Consider the following 24,685-nt stretch of genomic DNA (forward strand, 5'->3'; position numbering starts at 1 on the left):
ATACAGTAACCATTAGATTGTTCCACTTTACACATTCCGTGTAACATTGAGCATCTGTCTACTACACAACTAGAACATTTGCAAAGACCAGTATGGTTAATCGATCCTGATTTGAAAAGAGGATGATTTTCGAGCAGTTACTAACCTGTCATTTTTCTTTAAGGTATGCAGTCACGAAGAATGTTATGACCCATCGGGTCATTAAATTATAGAACATTTGTGATGCGCTGAGATGTGTAGCTTATTCTGCAGTGAGAATGAACATGAGTGCAATTAGTTTTCACCAGTTTCAGCTGAAGTAAACGGGATCGCTGTCTTTCTAATAATTATTGCATATAAAAATGTGGTTTAATTTGATGTTCTGCTGGAAAAATGTAGATCTCACTGCAGACATAGCTTTTTGGCGAACCTAAATCCACCTGTGGAATAAAGTTGTTGATTTTATATTTTTGTATTCCTCAAACTATACAAATGATTGTTGCTCTTTCTTCTTGCTCGAGTTCAGCTGTAATATTCTAGCAAGAAATGAGATTTTTTTTTTTACATCACTGGAAGCTTCTGTTGGAATGCAGGCTAATAGGAGTCTTACTAAGACACTCTTAACAATTTGTTAAAAACAAAAATGTCCAAGTTTAATCTTGAGATTAATCTGCTACTTCACATTGCCTGATTAAAACTCCTCTCTGAAAAGGCTTTGCTTATTATGGTTCCTGTAGCCAATTGTGTCTAAAGGCTTGGAAAAACATGTACATTTCATTTACAATCTGATGCACTCTTTGGTGTGAAGGAGCAGCACCTCAAGGTAAATAGTGCATTGTTCCCTCAACACAGTGGCCATAATGTTGGGTGGTGCTTTCAATGTCATAAGGCACAGTAATAGCCAATGCATACATGAAATGAACTCAAACTTGAGGGATATTTTGAAGATGCTGTAGTCTGCTTCTGACTTGTGTTTGTATGAGACAAGTGGCGTTGAGACAGTATGGCTTTCCCATAGGTAAAACTTGAAAACCAATATGAAAACGTTTTTTTGTGAATTTGTTGATTGTAACAGTTGAAGCGTATAAGAGAGGAAGAAGATCTATATCATAATGGACATTAATGACCTTATATTGACACTATTATGTGGCTTTTAGCCAACCGTCCTTATTCTGTTCCTCTGGTCATGCAGAAATTCGAGCAGGGATTCATCACAGACCCAGTGGTGATGAGCCCTATGCACACAGTGGGAGATGTCTTCGAAGCAAAAACCCGCCATGGATTTTCAGGTATCCCAATCACAGAAACTGGAAAGATGGGAAGCAAACTTGTGGGAATCGTGACCTCGAGAGACATCGACTTCTTAACTGAAAAAGACTACACGACGTACCTGAGCGAGGTAGACTACAAACTCCCATTTGCCATAAATCTGTAAGCAAAACATGTTAAATACTCACTTTACTGATCCATCTTCTGTTATTTCTTTTTTTATATGAGCTTTAGTTGCAGACTCTAAAGGTGTCTTCTATAATAGATGGATTAGCATGATTACTCAGATTAAATTATAATTTTAATTTCTGGCATCAAGGTCCACTGTAGTGGGAATTCTTTGTTGTGCATATGTTTCGTGAGTGCCACACAGACATCTTGAAATAAATATCCTGCAAGTTGACATAACCTGTGCTTTTTTTCCCTCTTGCACTCTTCAGGTGATGACAAAACGAGATGACTTGGTTGTTGCGCTTGCCGGTATCACATTGAACGAAGCTAATGAAATCCTACAACGCAGCAAGAAAGGTACACTTGAAGTTTAACATCTCTGCATCACATGAAAACTAAGTGTTGCTCTCTTGATTTATATGCACCCCCCTTCCCTCACACCTCAGCATCTGCATGAAGATGGCGTTGAATCCGCACAAGTTTTTCATTGCTAATGCAACTCCTTATTTCACGTTCCATTGTGAAGATGCGTTTCTAGGACTTATGATTGATGTTTACATGCACCTTTTACAAAGTTGAGTAGCCCCAGAAAAGTACACATCTCTGCTCAGCCAGTATTTGTCTTTTGTGGACACAGGTGCCTTTATTTCTTCTCTTTTTCTCTGAAGTAATACATTTAGCATGCCTGTCAAACAAGCATTCGCAAAGCACTTTTTACCCATTTGTTCGGCTTTAAGAGCAATGCTGCACAGCATCCTCTATGCTGTGCAGCATGGCTAGAGAACCTTTTTTAATTTTATTTTCTTGATATTTTTTTTATACTTTGCCGCATATCGTATACACACACTCTATTACAAAATGATGCCAGTGTTTTTTTGTGTTCTGGAAAACTGTTTTTGATAATTTTTTTAAAACAGATGGGAGTAGAACCAGGATTGGGGGCAGACAAAAGGGGCTTATGTGTGGGGGCGGGGGAGGCGTAAGCATCACGAGGGCATGGGTGGGTGAAGTAGAAGCAATAGGTGTAAAAAGGTGGAGCAGATGGAGAGAAGCACACCATCAAGTAAGCATCAGAGGAAGTAAATTAGAATATGAGCGCAATATATTGGAGGCGGGGAGAAGCACAAGGATGACAGAGCAACACCGAGTGCAGAGGGAGAAGAGTACACAAAGAGAAGTCTGGATAAAATCTCTCATGAAGTGCTTAACCAAAAACAAAGTAGTGATTGCAACACAACCAGTGGAAGCATAGACGCCAGCCTATCAAACGTGGTGATAAAGAAGCAATGCTGCATGGGAGGGACAAAGGCAAGATTGACAAACTGGGACCCAAATAAGAAGTATACAAAGGAAGGGGACCTGAAAGCCAACTAATGGTAAGAGATGGGCCGGCTCCTACCTCCAGTCTGTTCTTGGGAAGCCCCCAATATGGCTTGTAGCAGACAGCATATGTACTGTCTAGTAGGCAAGATCTAAAACACGGAAGCAACGTTAATGAATTTGACCCCGAGGCGGTCTGTAGTGTAATTATACAATTAAACGGGCACTTTGAAAACTCTGAAGGGTTTGAATACAGTACTTGCTATTAAAGTATCTTTTTAACAATAAAATTAAAAACCTGTCGGTATCGAGAGAGAGCAGGTTCAGTTTTTTAGTGCATGGAACATGCTCACATTTATGGAAAATAAGGGAACTGGGGCACAGTGGGATGAAGTGGTTTGCCACGACAAACTCACTTTTTGGTCATGTGGAGAAGGTCAAACTGTGAGCGGTCATGTTATTCCTCAGTTGGCGATCTGTGCACTGGACTGCACGTAACAGTCCAGTGATGTTTTATGAAATTATGAACATCTTAAAAGTAAATTGGTGTCATTTGCAAGAGGCTGCCTCAGACACTAAAGTGAGATCTATACCGATGGCACATTTAAAACATTTCCTTAACTTTAGAATAGTTTCTATTTAGCAAGGCTTTGATTACGCCCCCGTTTTTTTTATTTAACAGACTTTGTACATACCAGGGCTCTCTTGAAGTTAAGTTTTGGGATATTCAGAAGCTTAGCACACGCAGAGCATGTCTAAATGACCTCTGTTAGGACCATCTTAATTACCAGACATTTAGCAAATGCTAGCACTTTAAATAAGCTATAGTTATGATTCTGGCATCATTTGAGCTATGGCGTAATCAGAGTGGATGTTATCAGAGCTTTGCTGCAATGAGACTGTTGCCATAACTTGTCACCTTACTGTACAGCAGAAAAAAGGGAAAATATATGCTTTTTACAGTACAGGCAGACTAGAACCATCTCGCCTGAGGGATGAGTAGAATCTGCAAAAGGTTCTGTGACCAATTCCGCTCTTCTTTAGGGCACTTTTGCTGTTAATGGTGTTTAAATATGTTCTCCTTAAAATCATTAAAGCAACCTGCTCTCAGTCACCGCATCAACCAATTCTTCAGATTCGCAGGTACGTTTGCATAGTCCTTCCTCGGTGTACAGGACTTCAAGAAGGGTAGTGGTAAAATATGGGCACCCTAGTCCGTTACACAGACCATATGAACGGTACACATGTGAGCAGATGGTCTCCAACTCAGGTACCATCTGCCCCATACTATTTACTGGCCTACCCTACAGAATTTTCAGCTGGAAGGACTAGCTGCTGGGCTGGCGATCTGTTGCTGTTACCTGGCTCAAGGGACCACCTTTCGTGACCAGTGACCACAGACCACAGCACACACAGTTCGCCTCAATCCCACTATGCTTCCAGGCAATGAGTAAGGTTCCTGGCACAGATACCTTGTGCTAACCCTCCATTTAAAGAGGGGAAGGAAGGCATACTCCCATGCAAGGCAACAGCCATGTATCAGATTCCTACAGAGTGGCGGGAGAGTGGCACGGGCAGCATCGGGGACCTAGGTCCCTCTCCTGAATGGCGACAGAGAAAACGAGGGTCGCAGATGCTAACTACTCCCTTCACCATCTACTCACCATATTTTATTTAACTCCGTTATAAAATACAAAGCAAAATGTCCGCACCCAAGAGACTACCCCCTAATGCTCCAACCACCTGCTGGGTGACACCTCTTGTATTGGGGAACTTGTGCTGTTGGAGAGTGTGTTCTCCACATGAGAAGTAAAGCTCCTCTCTGTACGGGCAAAGATGCTCACACAATGCTACGGATACCGTAACGGGGGCCACCACAAGGTCCGGCCCACGAAGAATGATGTGGAAAGGTGATCACAAATCAGCCTGGCACTACCAGCGAGGCTGAGCCTTCAGCCGCAGGGGCAGTCACAAAGTCGGGGAGCCTCGCTCAGTCAAAGTGGATGACCCGAACGAACAACACATGAGTACAAGCGCTTAATTTTAAAGGTTAAATTTTTGTTTTAATCCAAGAATGGGCACCGGATAGCGCGAGAGTCAGATCAGCGTGCTGCGAGGCGCATACATTGCTCAATAATAACCAGTACTGAAATGAACAGAATGCAGCGAGGGGCAGGTACCCCTGAGCTGGAAGTATAGAAAGCACCTTTCAAGGAGGCAGTCTGGCTTTCGCTCACAGTGCGCTGTCAGGGTGAGCATGTGAGGAGCTGTGAGGTAGGCATTTGAGGTGCTAAAATAGGCTGCGAGTTGCGCCACTGATGCAGCACAGAGAGGGGTGAAGGCAATACCAGGCTCAGAATGTTACTGTGTGAACTGTGAGGGAGAAGACGTCGCAGGTGGGAGGCCAGAAGGGAGCGTAGGGGTGTCTGCCATAGATGGGGAGGAGGGGGTGGCAAGCACCAGAGGTTGCGAGATAATGTGAACTGAAGTGTGGGGGGTTCTAAGGTGAGAGAGAGTTCGACTGAGAAGAGTGTGAGGTGGTGTGGCGAGACGTATGCGTGAGGGTTCCCTCAGCTGAGTATCACAGCGAAAAAGGTAGGTAATATAGCCAGATTAGAGCTAGTGGGTGTCTAAGCTTCAAGGCGGACTGGGTTTGCATGTAGAAGTGAGGATTTTGAAGTGAGGGGATGTTCGACCTAGTCACATAGAGTACAGACATGAGGAGGAGAAGGGTTCCAGAGCGGAGGAGCATAAAAAAGTGACTGGGATATATTGTAACCAGTGGATGTCCGAGCTGCGAGACATAAGTTGTTTACACATGGGACGAGCTGGTGTAGGTTGAAGTTAGGGGATGTCGGATCTAGTAACGTAGAAAAGGCAGAGACATGAGGAGAGGGGCATAAAAAACAAGGCCGGAATAACTGTTCACTGGTGCCTCCCCTTCTTTAGTAGGGTAGCCCAGAGCTCTGGCCCAGCCCTGCTACCCTCCCACACATCAATGACCCGCAGGAGGGGCATGGGGCAGCAGTGATGCCAGACATTTCTGCTGACAGCTTTTCCATTGTGAACCTGGGAGAAGAGACTTTGGGTGCACTGGTAATGTGAAATCACTGCGACAAAACATGGCTGATACAGGGAGTGTGGGGAAGGAAGGCAGTGGCTGGGGATAAATAAATGAAGATGTCCGCTGCTTTTAGTGCCTCTGCCGGCAGGATGTACAACGCAATGTAGTCCCGAAACAAAGCCTCACATTGGCTGCTGCGTATGGTTCAAAGAAGTTGGGCGGTGCGCTTGGGGAGGGCTAAACACCAGAAGCAGCATGACGAATGCATGTCCTTGACAAATGGGGCGACAATGGTGCCAGCAAATAGCAAGTTATTGTTGCAAATTAAAAAAGACCACTGAAATTCTCAAGTTGTGGTTAGAAGCATAATATAACTTGCACAGCAGCCATGTAAACCACAACTCACGCTTCAAAGTCAAATCTCATGACCTCACCATCAAAGAAACAGGTGCAATTACGAATGTTATAAATCGTCTTGCAGATGAGATTTCTAAACAGATGTTATAACCATTGCTAATCATAACTTCACTTTAACCTCTGCAATACAACATTCAAGAGCTCTGAGTGAGCCCACTCCTCCTTTTTCTTGGCCTTCCTGATTATCTGGTCCAGCGCCTTCAGGTGGTGCAGAACTCTGCCGCCCGGGCGATCTTTGGTCTAGGGAGACGAGCTCGAGCGTCTGGGCTGCTCCAGTCGCTCCATTGGCTCCCCATTAGGAAGAGGATCCAGTTTAAATCCTTGACCCTGATGCACAAAGCTCTGCATGGTTCAGGAGCGGGATATCTGCAGAGGAGACTGACTTTTTATCGTCCAGCTCGTTCCCTCTGTTCGGAAGCTCTTTGCAGAGCGGTGGTTCCACGGGTGAGGAAGGCCCGTGCGGGAGGGCGGTCTTTTGGCTACAGAGCCCCCCAGCTTTGGAATCTGCTTCCATTTTCTCTGCGGAGTATTGTTAATTTGCTCCAGTTTAGGAGGGGCCTGAAGACCTGGCTTTTTAACTCTTAGTTTGTTTTTACTGCCCATTGTCTTTTTTTTTGTTCTGTTCTGTTGCCTGTTTTTAGCTGTGTTGTGTTATTTCAATATGAGTTGAGGGTGGAAAGCGTCGGGACACTCCCTGTGAGTAGCTGCACGCTATACAAAAGCTCAATAACATAACATAACATAACATAACAACCCCACATGGATTTTGGCAGAGAGGGATGACCAGAAGCCCTGACCCCACGTCCAGTAATTTGCGGGGATGTGCTAAGTACGATTGGCTACCTGCCCTTGCCTCTGTTGGTGGCCAACCCCACATGGATTTTGGCAGAGAGGGATGGCCAGAAGCCCTGACCCCACGTCCAGTAATTTGCGGGGATGTGCTAAGTAAGATTGGCTACCTACCCTTGCCGCCAGTGCACTATGTTGGGTAATGGCAGCATTAATGGAAATGTTTATGTGATGGCCAACCGAACAGAGTGCGGCAGATTCGCGAATACAAAGCTGAATTCGTGAATATGCAATGCACAAAGGTCCCTAATTGGTGAAGAGAGTAATCCCATTAAAGTAATTGGAGAAAAAAATACTTGCTTGCAGGATTTCAAGTTTTGAAAGTTGGACGCCCCATCAAAAATTAAGGAGACTTATTTGTGAAGCAGGTGAATATAATTATATGGCATAAGTGAGCTAGTTGTCCAGTATGCAGTAAGTGCTGCACATTGTCTAAGGTTGTGTTTCTCATTAGTTCTTAGCTTCTAGAAGACTGATGCAGGTGTGGCTTAGTGACTAACCCTTGCTCAACAAGTTATTTGGCAATTGTTGCAACAATTATGATGGCATCATTGATGACATCATTGAAGTCATGCGTGATTTTAATATTTGCGGTCCTAAGTGGTGAATCACAGGGGGGAATGTTAGTGATTAGTTTACTGACCCATAACTGGCATATTTCATTGGATTTTAGGTTTTGAATTGTAACAATAACTGCACCTCCTCCGTGACCTTCAGTGGTGTATTTAAACGTGTGCTTTGATTATTTCAGGAAACTACACTAGCTTTCACATTTTTTTAGGGCTCGCAAAGCGAAGTGAAACGAAAAGCCCTTTTGCATGGGGTTTAAAAATGGACCTTGAAATTCCACACATCTCGTGCGTGTGCATTTCCAAGGTCCATTTTGTTTGGGCTTTGCGTGCGTGCTGTTTTTTAACAGAACACGCAATAGGCCATAGGCGGTCGCGTAGCTCCGCCCATGGCCTATTGGTGTCTGTTACGTGCACCAAAGCCCATATGTCTCCAATTATCGCGGCCAGACAGGTCGCGATAATTGAATACATATGCTAGCGAGCTTTATTTTTTTTTACATTTATTTATTTGTTTATTTATTTTATCCATTTCACGGCGAAGCACGGGCTGGAGGGTGTGAATGTCATTAAATAAAACAGCCGCCTGGACAGGGGTTCCTGCAGAGTTGACAGTGATGCGGTGCAGGCGATGAGTAGTGCTCTCACTAGCACAGATTCAGGGGTGAGCACCCTAGTGACTCCCTGCACCACAAGCCCCTCAGACATAGAGGGTAATCGCGCCTCCTCTGCCCCGGTTGCTTCTGTGTTTTGCCGGCGCGTTGGGTGCCAGAGTTAAGGCGGCGCTGCCAGGAGCCCGCTCCGCTGTCCATGGCGCGGGCCTGTGCGGCTGGAAGGTTCGTGCAGTTGAGCTGGGCTCCGTTGGCGGCATCCGTCAAGTGCCTACCGGCAGCGAGGCGCCCATCCGTCTCCGTGCGCGCCTCCTCCTGGGGATTGAAGCCTTTTTATCAGCTGTGTCGGGTTCATTATTCAGGAGGGGTTTAGTAACAGCCAGTGCTGTTTAAGCCATTTATCTGCTCGAACCCCAGCCCGCGCCCCCTCCCTCCCCTCCACCCTCAAGTCCAAGTCTCAGGGGGGAGAAAAAGAACCACAGGGAAACAATTCATTGACACATGCTCCTGACGCCAAGACGAAGTTTTAATATTAAGTTTTAATACCTGTCTCAGCGGAATGCAGCGGAGAGTGATGAGTCCATTACCGGCCTCCTCGGTGGGAGATTCCTAATAATAAGGCGGGTGATGCCAGCCTGCTCGTTTCCACAGAGCTGCGCCCTGTCACTCAGCGGCATCCTTCCCTAGAGAGCCCCGCATCCCAGTCACCGGGGCTAGGGCCTGCACCGCTGATTCAATAGGATACCAAAATGCAGGTGCTGCCATGATGCGTGTTTCAAATTGTGTGCCATGCCCTCTACCCATCTCCTGCTTGACTTTCAGTTGTGAGGCGCAACGCTGGATTATAGGCCGGCTCCAGGATCGATTTTCAAGATGGCAATAATCCAATATCTGCAGTGACATCTACATGAGAATCATGTAGAGACCTTGTTCACTCTCAAAATCTGGCGTGGATCTAACATTTACGGATCGCACCCACAGGCACACACACAACCACACACACCACCACATACACACCACCACACACACCACCTCACACACAACCTCACACACAACCACACAGAACCAACCGTCAGTGCACACTTTCACCAAGCACAGAACACCAGTCATCAGTGAACGCTTTCACCGGGCACAAACACCACCGGGCGTCAGTGCAGGCTCCCACCAGGCACACACCACCAGCCGTCAGTGCACGCTTTCACCAGGCACACACACACCACCAGCCGTCAGTGCACGCTTTCACCAAGCGCACACACACTCACACTCACCAGCCATCAGTGCACACATTCATCAGACAGACACCACCAGCTGTCAGTGCACGCTTTCACCAGGCACAAACACCACCAGCCGGCAGTGCACACTTCCACCAGGCACACACACTAGCAGCCATCAGTGCACAATTCCTACAGACACACACCACCAGCCATCAGTGCACACATCAATTGTTAACGCATCCACAATTAACTATTGTAACAATAGCAGTATGGCGCACTTTACTTTTAAACATATTCATTTGAAGCGCAGCATGCTACCATTGCTACAAAAATAAATACAAATTTTTTTGGCCTACAATTTAGAGACTTTTGTTGCAATTGGTGTTGCAATATTTAGCAATGCCAATAGGTCAAACTTAATTAATGCGAGACCTATTGCTGTAAATGCTTGTTTTCTTCTGTGAATGTCAAGGGTGTTTGATTATATTCTGAAAGCTCCTGTTTTTGTTGCTTGACGTCTGTCAAGCAAATCTTTAGTGCACACAAACTTTCACTGCATGCATTCAGAAGGGTTGCAGGTAGATAAATTCTGGGCAGCTTACGTGCAGCATTAGGTATCCAGAGTACACGTAAGCTAATGAGAATATTGTACAGCAATGTCCAATTCTTGAACCAGTATTCTGATGCGCTGAGCAAGTTCAGGAACCAGATATTGTATACTGCGGGGGACTGTTAGTATGCAGTGGAAGAAAATTCAGTTTGAAATGAAATGCAGTTTAATGCAACAAAAACATGCGCCACTGATGGCACATAGCTGAAGGGTAGACAACAGACCATTGTAGGCCATGTCCTTATTCTCAACATCTGTCGGTCTGTTTTTGTTATGTATAAAAAGAGGGTGAGCGCACATTGTGATTTCGCGGTGCACCTTGCAGCATGTTTTTATAGGTTTCCATGTGTCACTTTGGATGAGCTTTGGTTGTGTTTACAGAGGATGAGACCAAGGAAAGTAAATTCTATTAACTGAAAGAATGTGGTACAGGACTTGTGACATGGGACGCTTTACTATGTATGACTTTGTCATAGTAAACAACCTTCCAGTTTGTGCAGCATATGTGGGTCATAGGATGTAACTTCTAGGGAATATTATGAAGAAGTGTGACCAAGCTGAGGTGAGTACACTTTCATTTTTTTTTCTTCGTTTATAGTCGTCCAGTTTACACTTCCACAGAACTCCTCTTAATTAGACCGTTTTTCAGGATTAGATGTTCTGTTTCATGTTGTCTGCATTACTTTTACACTTCATGTTTTTTTTTGATTATGGACAAGCTACCCAAATTTATTGCAAAAAGAAAGAGGAACTACTAAGGGGTGCCAATTAAATGTGATAAGAAATGGAACATCATTAAATCATCGTGTAGCCCTCTCCAAGATGGCCATAGAAATTGTAGTTCTTTCCTGTTGAAGTCTCATTTGTTAAAATATCTTCCAAAAGGACGTGTAAGCATTACATTCTCCAGAGGTGCCTCATGCCCACTGCACACTGACTATGTACCTGCCTCTGCTCGTGTTAAGTGTTCGTGTTTTGTTTACTTTGTGCGTCGATTTGATGGAAGATTTGCAGACGTGCTTGATCTTTCTTCACGGCCGCCGTGCTCTCTTGAGCTGTGTTATTGTTTGGTTACTTTGGGCACCAGGTTCAGATAAGAAAGGCGTGCAGCCGTTTTATTTGCTGCGCACCCACCTTGCTTGTTTAGGACGTGTGCCTTGCTCATATGTAAACTGAAAACCAGGCAAAGATAAGTTACCACGAGGGTATGAAGGGCGTCATGGGCTAATACTTCTAGCAACGCTATTTCTGCAAAGCGCCTAGTCCCCTGCACTCCGCTCTCACAACAGCAATCCAGCCTTTACAGCGTTAAAAAATTCACTTCCTGAGGCTCCATCCCACACGTCCGTCCCTAACTAGAACCTCGCGAAAGCAACAAGAAATGTCATCTTGAGAGGCTTTTGCCATTGTGTCAGGCTGTCAGTGTTACCACCCGTTCATTTACTTAACCTTCAAAAGCCCAGCATGAGGGCTTCCTCCTTACCCCTCATTACCTATGCCACCCGCAGCACAAATGTTCATTCAGAGATCCATGAAGTGAGTAAATTAAAAGCGCAGCCACAGCAGAAGAACAAATGCTCAAAAGACTGTGCACTCTTTGTCAGTCTTCACTACTGCCGCCGCCGCGCCCTCCTCCTTCTCCTCTGCTGGTGTGCCTCATCAGTGAGCCGGGCGCACAGGTCTTCACCTCCCACTCTGAGATCTGGGCGCTTATGTGACAGGTGTCACTTGCAGGGTGAGTGTTGAGGTTTTTGTTTTGTAAACCTGGCAGGTTCCCTTGGTTCCAGGATAGTTTATGGAGCGTTTAAATCACTGAAAATGTGTTGGCACCCATGTACACTGTATACAATCGTAGCCAGAATTGCGGAACAGCATCCAGGATAATGTGCTGCATAGCTAAAAACGTATAAGGTCCCAAAGGTGAGACCTATGGCTATGCCAATGCTTGTTGGAACACAGTCACTTAGTTCCTTCCTCTTGCCATATAAAGAAGGAGCAGGGTCTGTGCCTCAGCAAAGAGCCAGATGCTGTTGGGATTTTTTCCTTCTCCGAAGAAAATAAATTTCCTATTTTTGTCCTACATAACTATTTTCACTTTACGGGGGAAATAGGTGTGAACCCCATGGGAGAGCCCAGAAAGCTATAAATTGCTGAAAAACAGGCAAATCCATAATTCAGAAAGTCGCCATTTGTACATATTGCTCAAGGATTTTCAAAAGCAACTAATTGTCATGATCAGACATTTTGTGACTAGAATGAGTATAAAATTGTTAACAAGGTTTTTCACCTGTAGCTTTTTGCGCCAGAAGCTATCAGCAAAAAAATTTGAATTAGGTCTGTTAAACTCTTCCATACTTGAGCATCTTGGGTTTTTAGTTCAAAAACCCACGATACCCAGATAAACAGTAGATCTCTAAACTTTTTTAAAGTTCTTTTGTGGACATTGTCTTTCAGAAATCTAAAAGTTAAGAAAAGATCAATTGATCATAGTCTACCCCAATGTTCTAGGATCCTGCTTTCCCATACGTCTGATGTAAATGAGGATACACTTGTCTTTGGGGACAGGAAAGTCCCAAGAATACAGCCATGGTAAGCGCATGAAAGAAGCTTGGTATTAGGTCAATTTTCGAGGTGGGGTAGCTAAGGTATTTCGACCTAGAGTGAGAACCTAGGGAAACCTTCCAATTCCAGACACTGAACTCCATACCTGGGGAGAGTCCTCACTGCTCTGGCTTGCAGGAGTGCCCGAAGGCCCTGCAAATGTCGCACTATTATTAAAAAAACAGAATATCTTCACATTTCCTTGAAAAAAAGTCACAACTTTATGGGGAACAGCAAATGTCCCATGACGCAGTAGTCCAACATGTCTACCCAAAAAAAAGTCTGTACCCTATCAATGTGGTCTTCACACTGCCAGTGTTTTAATCTATATCTGTCCCTTGCTGTAGGCACACCCACAACTATGTTAATGTGTTTAGCTAGAGGGATGCGGGAACACTGGATTGGCAGACTTTTAGTTGATCATCTGTGTGTTTTTTTTGGAGTCAAAGTGAAGGAAGAAATTGTGATTAACCCCACCCCCCCCCCCCCCCCCCCCCGCCCCCACCGCCCCCCACCCCCACTCCTCCGTTTGATAATTTGCAGGGGATTCCAGCTTCTGATCTAGCGTCCTTTAGGAAGGGACTTAAGCATGGCTCTTTACTCTGTAAATCTGTCCAAGCATAGGAAATCAATTGTTTCAGTGTGCTCTTTGTGCTCATTCTGCAAGTGCCTAGACGCCCTCGGGTAGTAGTGCGCTATATAAATAAAATGAATAAAAATATATCAAACATGCTGCTAAATCACCCTGGATTTCTTTGGGCTTTCTATTTATATGCTCTGGGTTTGGTAGATTTTACTTAGTAGCAGACAACCCAAGGCCAAATACTGCAGACAACACCCACGGATGCTCACCGGCCAAAAGCATTATTTAGTGGCTTGTGTATGGATCCCTGTTCAAACACATTTGAAACTCGTGCATTTCTAGTACCCCCAGTCTAAGTACTGGGATATCTTCCTATTTGAAGAACCATAAAGGCAATTATCATGTTTCGGGAAATACATGCTGAAAATATAACAATCTTCATGTTGAATGCATTGCCCTAAACATCTAATCATGACGAAGGAGGTCTGTCATGCAGTGTTGGAAGTCTTAAGATGCATCGCTATTTAATAATATATGGCTGTAGTAGATTTAAAAATAGCACAGGTGTGATGCCTGCGACTTAAAGACATACCCAAAATCTGCATTACGCTTTCTGTTCCTTTCCAATTTTTCCAAATGCACTGTACCCAGTTTATCATTTGTGGGCACCATGAACCCATAGACATCCATACTTGTCTCGTACCTATATGCTCTGAAGACCCTGAGGAAGAATGTTGGATATCACGTCTTGAAAGAGACATGTTCCTGCTGGAGGAAGACTAGGGAATTGCCAGATTACAATAAAAAAATCCTGTCTAATTTCAACATGGTCTGCTGACTAGCCAGTTTGGGAGAGTAAAGACAGGCAACCAACAATAGAAACCTTATGATGAGTACATATTGGAAATGTGTTCCATACAGCCCAGTGGTGATACTTTGAGACTAAAACACAGGTACTGTAAACCGGCATTTTGCTTTCGGTTGTATTCTAATTGTATCAAATACATTGTACCCATTTTATCGCCTGCGGACACCCTGAGCCATATGTCAGCTACCTCCTTGTCTTATTTTATCAGAATATGTAAATTCGAGACCATTGTCATGCAATTTGATTACAGTGCAATTTCGAACCTGTGTGCTCCAACCCACAAGTGCAAGAATGACTTATGCACTGGTTGTTGAATGCAAAAATTACTTTTCGCCCTAGACTGCCAGTGCAAAGTTGTGTGGCACCAGTGATTTGACATTAACTAGAATCTCCATTGGTATGATTATTTTGAGGATAATGAGCATGAAAGCTAGTAAATGTTTGCAAATTTTTAACAAGCTCTTTCCTCTTAAAGTCCACACTGCTTTCTGTTCTTCGTTGACTCTCTTCACAATTTATAGGGCTTTGGTGCAGTAATAACTGTGACCCTAGCGACTGCTCTTGCCATGGTACTATGGAGAAAATACCATCGATGAAAGGTATACCTGGATTGATGAAGGTACCCTTTTAGCGTGTGGCAGGACGCTGGACCTCTGGCTTCAGAACCTATTCTCAAGTGCCATGCTTTTGTTTTGTTACTATTCTTTCGGCTAACAGCACAGTCTACTAACTGCTTCATTTTTCATAAAGTCTGAGGGGAAATATTGCGGATATTGAAAGCAGCTATCTAGCTTTCCCTCCATGTAATCTCTGTTGCCAAGAAATAATGTATTACCTTTATATTGGACCTTGGGGTATTTGGGTTTCATCTCTCTCCATTTTTTCTAATAGTAATAGACATATATTTGTTCCCTGGTGACTTATTGCCTTTTTATTATCCACCACTTAAGTCTATTTTGTTACACTTTACACAGTCCACAGACTGTAGCAGCATGATGGAACAAGGTGTGCTCTCTTAATATTGTATCCAGAATCAGCTGGAAAACCACATTCATCCCAAAAATATGGCCTCATTCTAGAGGTAACATCCGATTTAAAACCTGTTCATGCTAATCAATACATAGTGCAAGTATTTGTATCATGTAAGGAAACTGGGCTTGTGAGTACCAGGGTGGATAGCGGGCCCTACTGAGTATTTAACCCCCAACAGTAGTCTGTTTTCTGGTGGTGAATGCATTGAGTGTCTGACCTGCTTCGATATCTCATTGTTTCCCTGCAGACCTTATACGAAATGTACTGTTTTGGAAGAGTGACCTTAACGAGCTCCGCTGCTAATCCCCGGAGTGATGGGCTCCTCCTCCGTGATGAGTTTTCCTCTTGCCTCATCTCTTACAGGAAAGCTCCCCATTGTGAATGACAGTGACGAGCTGATTGCCATCATTGCCCGGACAGATCTGAAAAAGAACCGCGACTTCCCACTTGCATCAAAGGACTCCCGAAAGCAGCTGCTGTGCGGGGCTGCCATTGGGACCCGTGAGGATGACAAGTATCGCCTCGACCTGCTAGTGCAGGCTGGAGTGGATGTAGTGGTTCTGGTGAGTTCATGTTTCTTCCCTTGTTTTCACTTAACATACCCTCTAACTTCAGAGGGGTAAAAAGCTGGGAGATGTTTGGAATCTTAAAGATTGAATTTGATAAGGGAGTCATTCACATCGAATTTCATGCCTAGATTGCGTTTTACATTTTTTACATCTGGTAGCAGTTTGATAATCTCCCAATTTAAAAATGAGCCTTTGTTGGTAGCCTCTTCAGAGATGCGGAAGCTTGGAAACTGTACCTCATGATGATCTTGAGATTGTTACAAACTTGTTTGTGTGGAGGCTGTAGGCTGGAACACATTTATCCAAACGGTCCACCACAATTAAAAAGTATCTCTATTTTGTCTTTCTTTAGTCCCTCCTATTTTTTTCCGGTATAGAAGTATGGTTAAACCAGCAAATTTGACTATAGTCTTCATTGAGTTGGTAGACATTGTGCCAGTATTCTTCTGATCGCTTGTTCCTGGCTTCTTTCCACTCTCAACCTTGTGGGAATTCCTGCTGCCTTGTGGTGGTACCAGAAAATGTGTCTATAGCGGTTTAAAATACAATTTGTAGCCTGATAGTATTTATATAAGCATTAGAACATCATAAAACTCGCCCCTCCATCCCTGGACATAGGCCTGCCCTCACCAGGTTCCGACCCCCCAATTTTTCTCTACATCTCATTTTATGGGTTGGGTAGCTAATACTGCAGCTCTTCTGCAAGTAAAGTGTTTTCAGCAGCTGACTAACGCTACTTCTGTATTGTCTGTAGGACTGTTGAAATGGGCAGGATGAAGCTCTTGTGGCAGACTGGCTCTGAAGGTGACCCATGACATCTCTAAAGTCTTAAGATTCATTTCCTAGCTCCATTGTCCCTGGCTTAACGGTACATGACCTGTAGAATTCTTTCTAGGGGGAGATTTATGTAAAATCAGATTGTCCGGATTTATTTCAATGTCTGTCTGTTCCTAAAGGTTTCTGCAGACAATTTTTCTAACATGAGGAAAGTCAGCCTGAGAAAAACAGGCTGCCAAAACTGCGTTAGAGAAATGTCAAAATGACGGAATTACTTTATTTCTGCAAAAACGGTTTAAATGACAAAGGCATAGAAGGGAGGGTGTGTCAGATAGGGAAACTAAAATGAAGTAGGGGTAAGTAGTAAACGTAAAATATGAGTTATGTGGGAGGATACAATATGTATTGGTATTAACCACTTAGACGCGCGTATAATTCCCCCGCGGTATGGGCAAATTCCACACGTGTGCAATTCGGACGGCCCCCGTGCTGTCGTAAGGACGGGGGCTGTCTATTTTGACATTTCTCCAACGCAGTTTTGGCAGCATGTTTTTCCTCATGTTAGAAAAATTGTCTGCAGAAACATTTAGGAACAGACAGACATTGAAATAAATTCTGACACAATCTGATTTTACATAAATCTCCCCCTAGAAAGAATTCTACAGGTTTTTAATTGCTAATTAGCGCCCAACTCACTGTACACTCCTGGCGCATAGAAAGGGTTAAAGAAAAGGGAGCTGGATTTGGGGGGGAAAGATTTGTCATAAAACGTTACACAAGAGTCATCTGAACCAATTTCTTTAAGTATCCAATCTTATTGAAGGGAGGGGGCGTAGATGGGACTGGGGAAGTGATTAAGGTTTACTGAAAAAGGAGTAAAGCTGAAAGGGTAGACTATGGGTATTAAACAAAGGTAACCGGAGGTAAACAAATAGAAGGGAGTAACCAGGGAAGCTGTTTAGGATGGAGAACAAGTAAATGGGTGGAAGAAGTAAAAGAGTAAATTGGGAGGGGTACAAGGCATGGTATTAATGAGGAGGAAGTAAAGGGATAAGGTAACAGGAGAAGGGTGTTTTGGATTGGGGAAATATAAATAGGTAGGGAGAAGCAATGAAAGTAAAATGAATTAAAAAAATTACAGCTGGAGGGTATGTGGATATTAAAGAAACTAGAGGCAAAATGGGTTAAGGGGGAACCCCCTTAAAGGGGTGGAAAAGGGGAGATGAAACCCCTTAAAACATTGTGTGTAAACTGGATACAACCTTTAATAAAGAAAAAAGTGTCTAATAGGTTTGAATAGAAAAAATATCAGAACCACTTTCTTTTAGTATGTAATAAAGTCTAAAACTGTTCTGGCATTTAGCTCTAACTGCATCAACAATTGCAATAGTGGGGAAGTTTGTGATAATTTACCCTGATATTTATCTATCTATACCTAATATGGTGTTTTCTGTAAAATAAACTAATGGCAGAAATATAACATTTTAGGAGAGGACTTGGCAGAAAGGTATTGGCAGAAGGATATTGGCAGTGAATAGGAGAGACTGACAGTGTTGTTCACTGGTTCTCCCCTAGCATTCCAATCAACACCAGTTCATTCACATGGGCATTGACTGGTTCCAGATTACTCTGATCTGCAGAGTCCTCTAGGGTTCTGTCCTGTCCATCATCTTCACCTTTGCATGTAGCCCCTTGAGGTTCTACTCAGATAACCGCATCAGAACTCACCAATATGCGGGCCCTTAATAATTTATGCTTGAAAGTCTCCTTTGCTCCAGACAACCTACATCACAAACACTGACTGCTTCTCATCCAGACCTACAAGTTCAAAACCACCATCAAGACGGAATTCCTTTCACCTATTTAATGCCAGGTCACTTGGATTCATCCTGGGCATCTCTCTTACCCTCAAGGAACACTTTGCCAAAAAAACAGACATTACTCCCAGAAAACAAGTTCCGCTCTCCTAGCACTTGTACTCTCGTTTCTGGATGTTGGAAACACCCTGCTCAATGGCCTTCCTTGCTCCACACTGGTCCCCCTTAAATGGCATCGTACATGTTGCAGCAGATTTCATCCAGAGCTGAAGAAGTATTATCACATCAATACCATCCTAATGGAACGCCACTGCCTCCCCTTTGCCTGCTCATGGTACATTTAAAACCAGTTGCCTCATTTACAAAGCCGTCACACTCCACCACAGCCTATTGAGCGTACAAGATATATATATATAGTGGCTCTCATCACACCTACAGGGAGGACAGTGGATAGAGAAGTGTAAAAAAGAAGCCAGCATTATCAAAGCAGATAGGTCTCACCTTTTGGTACCTATTGGCTTTGTCAATGTGTATGGTGCTGGCTCTTTTTACACTAGATATCTCCTTTTGATATATCCTATAGAGTCCAGGGGTTCACTTATGAGTGGACAAGGGGCTTGCTATGCCAATCCCAAGGTTCTCTTTTAGGGGGTAGTGTGGCCAAGCAGCCTTAAGCTTATCACAGAGGAGTGCAAGACCTCTCCAAATATACACTAGTCAATGATACACACAACTCTAAGAAGATCCACACCGGTTTATAAAAATAACTATCTTTATATATGCATTGAGACCAGAATCAATTCATTCAGGTAAGTACGTGTTCTAATAGAAATATTTTACAATTCAAAATGTTGACACTTTTCAGAGGCTGCAATGTTTTCCTATGGGAGGAAAATTCAATGCGAAATTCAGGTACAGTGCAGCAACTTACGAGGCCAATCCTCCAAGACTTAAGGAACCACCAGCAAAACACCACCAGAGACACTAGGGTGGCCGGGTGCATAGGGCAAACCAGCGCCATGTGCCCCGTGTTATTCTATGAAGAATCTATCTTAGTGTAAGAGGTTTCAGGCTTGGACTGGAGGACCAGTCGGGTTGAACTACTGAAGGGGGGCCGGGGTGGGGGGTTAAGGCCTTATGATGCTCGGGGACGTGGCGGCACTTTTTGTCCTCTTCGCAATGGGCCAAGGGCGACTGGTGCAGAGGTGTCCTTGGGCGACTAGTTATCTTCCAGAAAACAGTTGTGGTAGAGGGGGGCCTGCGTGCAGAGGCTGCAGGCGACGTTGGGGAGTCCACGATATGCGACACCACACTGAACTCTATCTTTGGAGGGCTTGGGGACACCGCTGACACTTTTGGCCCACTTCAACTCTGGCTTGGAGAGACAGGTGTAGTGATTGCTTTAGGCCTCAGTATTCTGCGGTCACTGAGTCCTTACAGGAGTTTTTGGATGCCTGCAGGATGCAGTGAAACGGGTCCATTACTTCTCTGCTGGTCTTGGTTCCTGGGTATGGTGCTAGCAGGTCTCCCTGGCTTTGGGGGACGCAGCAGCTGCAGGACAAGTTGACTTTTGGTGCAACTGGTGAAGGCAGCAGGCTGGCCAGCAGGGTTGGCGCCAGGTCAGTTGCCGGATCTTCAGTTCTTGCAGGATGCAACTCCTTACACGTCTGTTGTCTTTCAGGTTGGCAGGATCTGATTCTCTGGTGCCAGGGGCTTCTTAACACCTGAATGTAGTGGTGTTAGAGGAGTTTAGGGTAGTAGCCAATGGGCTGCGTACCCCTGGGGTCACTACGCCCCCTATATCACCACTTCCTGTGGGAACTGGGCATAACCATGTCCCAGAATTCCTAAGTGTGCCAACACAAAGATTGCCACTTCTGAAAAGTTGTACCCGCATCAGGTTAGGCCACCTTAGTGGTGGCACTAGCCTGGAGGTGGTCAAGCCTACCTGACTGGCATCCAAGTAGGCATCAGGCAAATTAGCTAAAGGGCTCTGGGCAAAGTGGGTTGGCCTCCTCACCTGTGAGGGGAGCCAAATTCGTATTTCAAAGGCGGGGCTTCTTTGGAGCTTGCAGACCTAGGAGCGCTATTCATCAGGTCCTCCTGTGGGTTGGTGTCATAAACTCTTCCTGGACAGGCATTTGTTTTGGGCCTCCTGAGATCAAAGCCCATACCCTAGGAGGTCAGAACAGCGTCTCTGGTGGCTGGCAGAGACCAGCCTGTAGGTTTTCAGGAGGAACCTCTAAGGTGCCCTCTGGGTGCATATATTAATCAATCCTACACTGGAATCTGCTTCAAAGGGCTGCCGCCTTTGGATTGCAAATCTGGCTCCACTTACAGGAGACAAGCCGCCCTTCTTAGTCCAGGACCCCCTTGGCACGTGGACAGGTGGTAAAATTAGTCCGGTAGGCATACCACCCCTAGGCTAGTACCACCCCTAAGGTGGGGTAGAACTGAGGGGAACACGATTTTTCATAAGTATTACTTTTTGTAATGGCATACATAGGAATTCTAGGACAGAGTTATCCCCACTTCCCACAGGAAGTGGTCATATAGATGACATAGTGACCCAAGGGTCAGTAGCCGTTAGCTACTACCCTATACTTCCCTAATGCCCTTAAATGGAGTGTCTAGGGGAGTCCCTAGCACCAGCGAAGCAGATCAGGATGTCCTGAAGAAGAATGACAAGAAGTCGCACCCTTGCAAGAACAGAAGATCAAGCAATTGACTTGGTGCTAACGCTGCTAGCTTTACTGCTGCCTTTGCCAATTGCACCAAAAGTCAACTAGTCCCACAACTGCAGAGTCCCCAAAGCCCGGGAGACGTGCCTGCGCTTCACTTCAGAACCAAGACTTCCTGTGAACAGCGGACCTGTTATGAAGAAACTCCTAAAGCAAAGTCTCGGAAGTCTCCGAAACAGTCAAGCCAGACACCTGAACCTACCACTGCACCAGTCTCCTCTGGCCTAAGTTGAAGTGAGCCACTGGTGCCAACAAGGTTTTCCAGCCCTACAGAGCTTGAGTCCAGCATGGTCTCACCCCTCCTGGACTCCCAGGCGCCTGCAGCCTCCGCACACAGCCCCCCTCGACTGTGACTGGTCTTGTAAAGAAAAGTCCGATGCCTAAGGACACTACAGCATTAGTCATCCCTGAGCTTTGGAGAAGATGACCAAAGGTGCCCCCTCTTTAGCCCACTTGCTGGTTCAGCCCAACTGGTTTCCTGGCGAGAGCCTGCAGCCTCTTTTTAGTGACCGATTCTTGTTGAAATGTATTGGGCTCCTGTCTAGTTGGCGCCCACACCTGGCTGCCCTTGTACCGCTGGTGCTGTACTGTTGCTGCTGCCTTGGACCTTGCCCACTACTCACCATAACTCCTGGAGATTGGTCCTGTAAGTAGATGTACTGTACCTTTTTGCAGAACTTGTTCTTCCTTCCATAGTAAAACATTGCAGAACTTTGAAATTGCGATGTCTAATTTTGAAACTGAATTGATTTTTTTTTATCTAAAAACTTACTTTCCTGAACAATTTCTCTCTGATGCCTAAACATATTTATAAATATACTAGCTATGTTTATAAAGTGGTGTGGCTCTCCTCCTTCAGTTATTATTTATTGATCATTGTGTGTATTTTGCAAATGTCTTGCATTCCCCTGTGTTAAGCCTAGGATTGCCCAACCACACTACACCCTAATAGAGCTTTTTGGGATTGAATAGCAAGCCCCTGCCCACTCATAAGGGAACCACAGGTCTCCCTACATTGTTTATCGAGCTATTGATATATCACATAAAGATCCAGCTTCCTACAGTTAATTTTAAAAAAACAAAGAAAAATAAGTAGTTCAAAAGCGATTATTGGAAACAAATATATAAAGGGGTATGGGTGCAGCAGAGAAGTAGATGGAGAAAGCAACAGGTAGTGGACAAGAGAGGGGAAATTCAGCCCCCCAGGCAGGGCAGTACTGGGTGAGGGAGAAGCACACAAGCGAGAACGCAACATCGCCCAGTGAAGACAGGGAGTTTGGCGGGCAAATTACATAAGAGGATGTTTTCAACTCAGTGGAGACTGCAACTCTGAGCACAGGCGCAGGTATTTGGCAGAGGGGGGATGAAGAACATGAGGAAGAAAGCTGGAAAACACATGCGCTCTCATGGAGTATTTCAGCAAAAAGAAAAAAGTAGTGCCATTAAAGTGAGCAGTGGAAGAATAGAAGCCAGTCTGTCAGACGGTAAAGAGGCAGTGCTACAGGAGAGGAACAAATACTAGGTAGACCAGACTGAACCAGGAAAGCCATTAAATAAGAAGTAAGAAAATCAGAGTCACAAAGGCAACCATTGTTGATGAATGTGCGGTCTGTAAGCCCCTTTAAGTTCTTGTTAAGCCCTCAATAGACTTTCTAGTACGTTCGACCTTAAAAGCAAGGCACCATGCCAATTTGAGGCATGTGTGGCTGTAGATCTACATGGTTAACATAAGTCTGCCATTTAGTGTTGGGCTCGGGTGATTGCAAGTTGTTTTTGTTCAAAGAAGTTTTTTGAATCGCGAAGCTGTTTGACTCCTTCTTTTGGTGATACTGCGCATGGGCATCGACTCCATTGTTAGATTTTTTTTTTCTCTGACTGGTTTGAATGTACTCTCTCGTGCTCCGGTTCTAGATCGTCTCTACAGTATATCCCCTAGCTCTACGGTACAGTCTTGATCACATAGTCATTCCTCCATTCCGAGCAAAGGAACATTTTGTGGGTCAGGTCCTTCAACTTGCCTAGACTGCCATAGGAACACGCTCGGCTGCGCCCTTTTCACATCCGACACCTCCAAACGAAAAATGAGCTGCTGATGGAACTCACTCCGTTCCTCTTTTGTCTTAACTGACATTTAAAAAACCCTTGCCCGACCAACACTCTGTCTGTAACTTTTGCCTCTCGCTCGACCATCTGGATGATACCTGTGAGGCTGCAGGTCATTTCGGTTTTAAGAGACCCTTTGGGACCGATGTGCATGGTGCCTAGAAGTGCAGCACAGAGCTACACACCAGATATCTTTGGCTAATCAGACGATGAGGAAGAAGAGGCTTCGGCAGCCGCAGAGGAGTCAGTCTCCATCCAAGACTCCGGATGAGAGTTGGAAACCGAACAAGATCCAGTCCACCTGGAGTCTTCCTAAAATCGTCAGATAGTGAGTACAAGTGTCTGTGATCCGAAACCTCCCAAAAATCTGCTCCAACCGCTAAAACTGGCTTGGCACCAAAACTTTGGCCTACAGCAGTGGCTTCCACCATTAAGAAATAAGCCTCGGAATAGACACATTGAACCATAGTCTCGGTACAGAAACCGTTTCCAGCACTTAAATTTTACACCTTTGGCCTAAAAAATCCCCTTGAGCCGATCCTTGACACTATGCAAGAGTGGCTCGATCAGAGGCAAAAAACATTAGATTCAGTGCGGAGCAGAGAAAATTATTCAGCCGGCAGCGCCTTAACTCTCTAAGACAATTGTCTTTCTAAAACACAATTGCCCTCCTATTCAGCATTGCAAGAAGACCAAAAAGGACATGGCCACAAGCCCTTTACATGTTCTTATCCCTACCTCTGCAACCCCAACATCCACTCCTCTCCCACAGCAGTGTGAGGAAGGCATCATTTCACCTTCCTCACATTTACCCATCAGGGAGGATAATGATGCCATAGGAGAGGACACACATCCTAGGAACCCATTAGACGCCTATGACCTAGACCATAAGGGGAATTCAGACCCAGACTTCTACCCTGCATGCCCGTTCCCACCAGATGACGCTTCAGCTTATCAAGGCTTAATTGCTTGAGCTGCAGCATATCACCAGGTACCCTTGTACAAGGACCCTATTGAGGATGACTTCCTCTTTGAAACCCTCCCTACTGCACAGTGAAGCTTTTTTTTTTTTTTACCAATGCTTGAAGGAGTGCTACATCACTCTGATGTATTTAAAGATCCTGTAAGTGCACTAATTATCACACTAAGAATCAATAAAAAAAATACAAGGCAGCACCATCTGACCCAACTTGCATTAGCATGCAGTTAACCCCCAGCTAGTTTGTAATAGCCATTGCAAGAAAAAGCTAACTCCCAAAGAACGGGGATGCAAATCCTCCAGACAAAGAATCAAAAATCATTGACACAGCCGTATAAAGGGCTGCTGACCAGTCTGCTAATCATTGGCTAATTGCCAACAGTGAAGCCCTTCTAGCACGTTATGACTGGGCCCACTGGAATGAGATAGAGGGGCTCCTCCAGCATCTCCCAGAGGAATATAAAAAGTAGAGGTATGAATTAGTCTAAGCGGGTCAACTAATTGCAAATAATTCCCTCAAATGTGCACTAGACACCACTGAC

General features: G+C 44.7%; 1 protein-coding gene across 9 annotated transcripts in view; it reads left to right on the forward strand.

The window, feature by feature from the left end:
- IMPDH1 (inosine monophosphate dehydrogenase 1) overlaps window positions 1–24,685 on the forward strand; it is a 526,992-nt gene that overhangs the window by 356,164 nt on the left and 146,143 nt on the right. For 5 of the 9 annotated variants that reach the window (XM_086918878.1, XM_086918879.1, XM_086918882.1 and 2 more), the window contains 4 exons: window positions 1,172–1,378; window positions 1,689–1,776; window positions 14,647–14,724; window positions 15,521–15,720. In XM_086918878.1, the coding sequence (XP_086775004.1) occupies window positions 1,172–1,378; window positions 1,689–1,776; window positions 14,647–14,724; window positions 15,521–15,720 (573 nt within the window). The remainder of the gene's footprint in view (window positions 1–1,171; window positions 1,379–1,688; window positions 1,777–14,646; window positions 14,725–15,520; window positions 15,721–24,685) is intronic. The other 4 variants (XM_086918881.1, XM_086918880.1, XM_086918886.1 and 1 more) reach the window with 1 other exon arrangement.

The sequence above is a fragment of the Lissotriton vulgaris genome, chromosome 1_1 (assembly GCF_964263255.1).
Source record: "Lissotriton vulgaris chromosome 1_1, aLisVul1.2, whole genome shotgun sequence".
Classification (NCBI taxonomy): Eukaryota; Metazoa; Chordata; class Amphibia; order Caudata; family Salamandridae; genus Lissotriton; species Lissotriton vulgaris.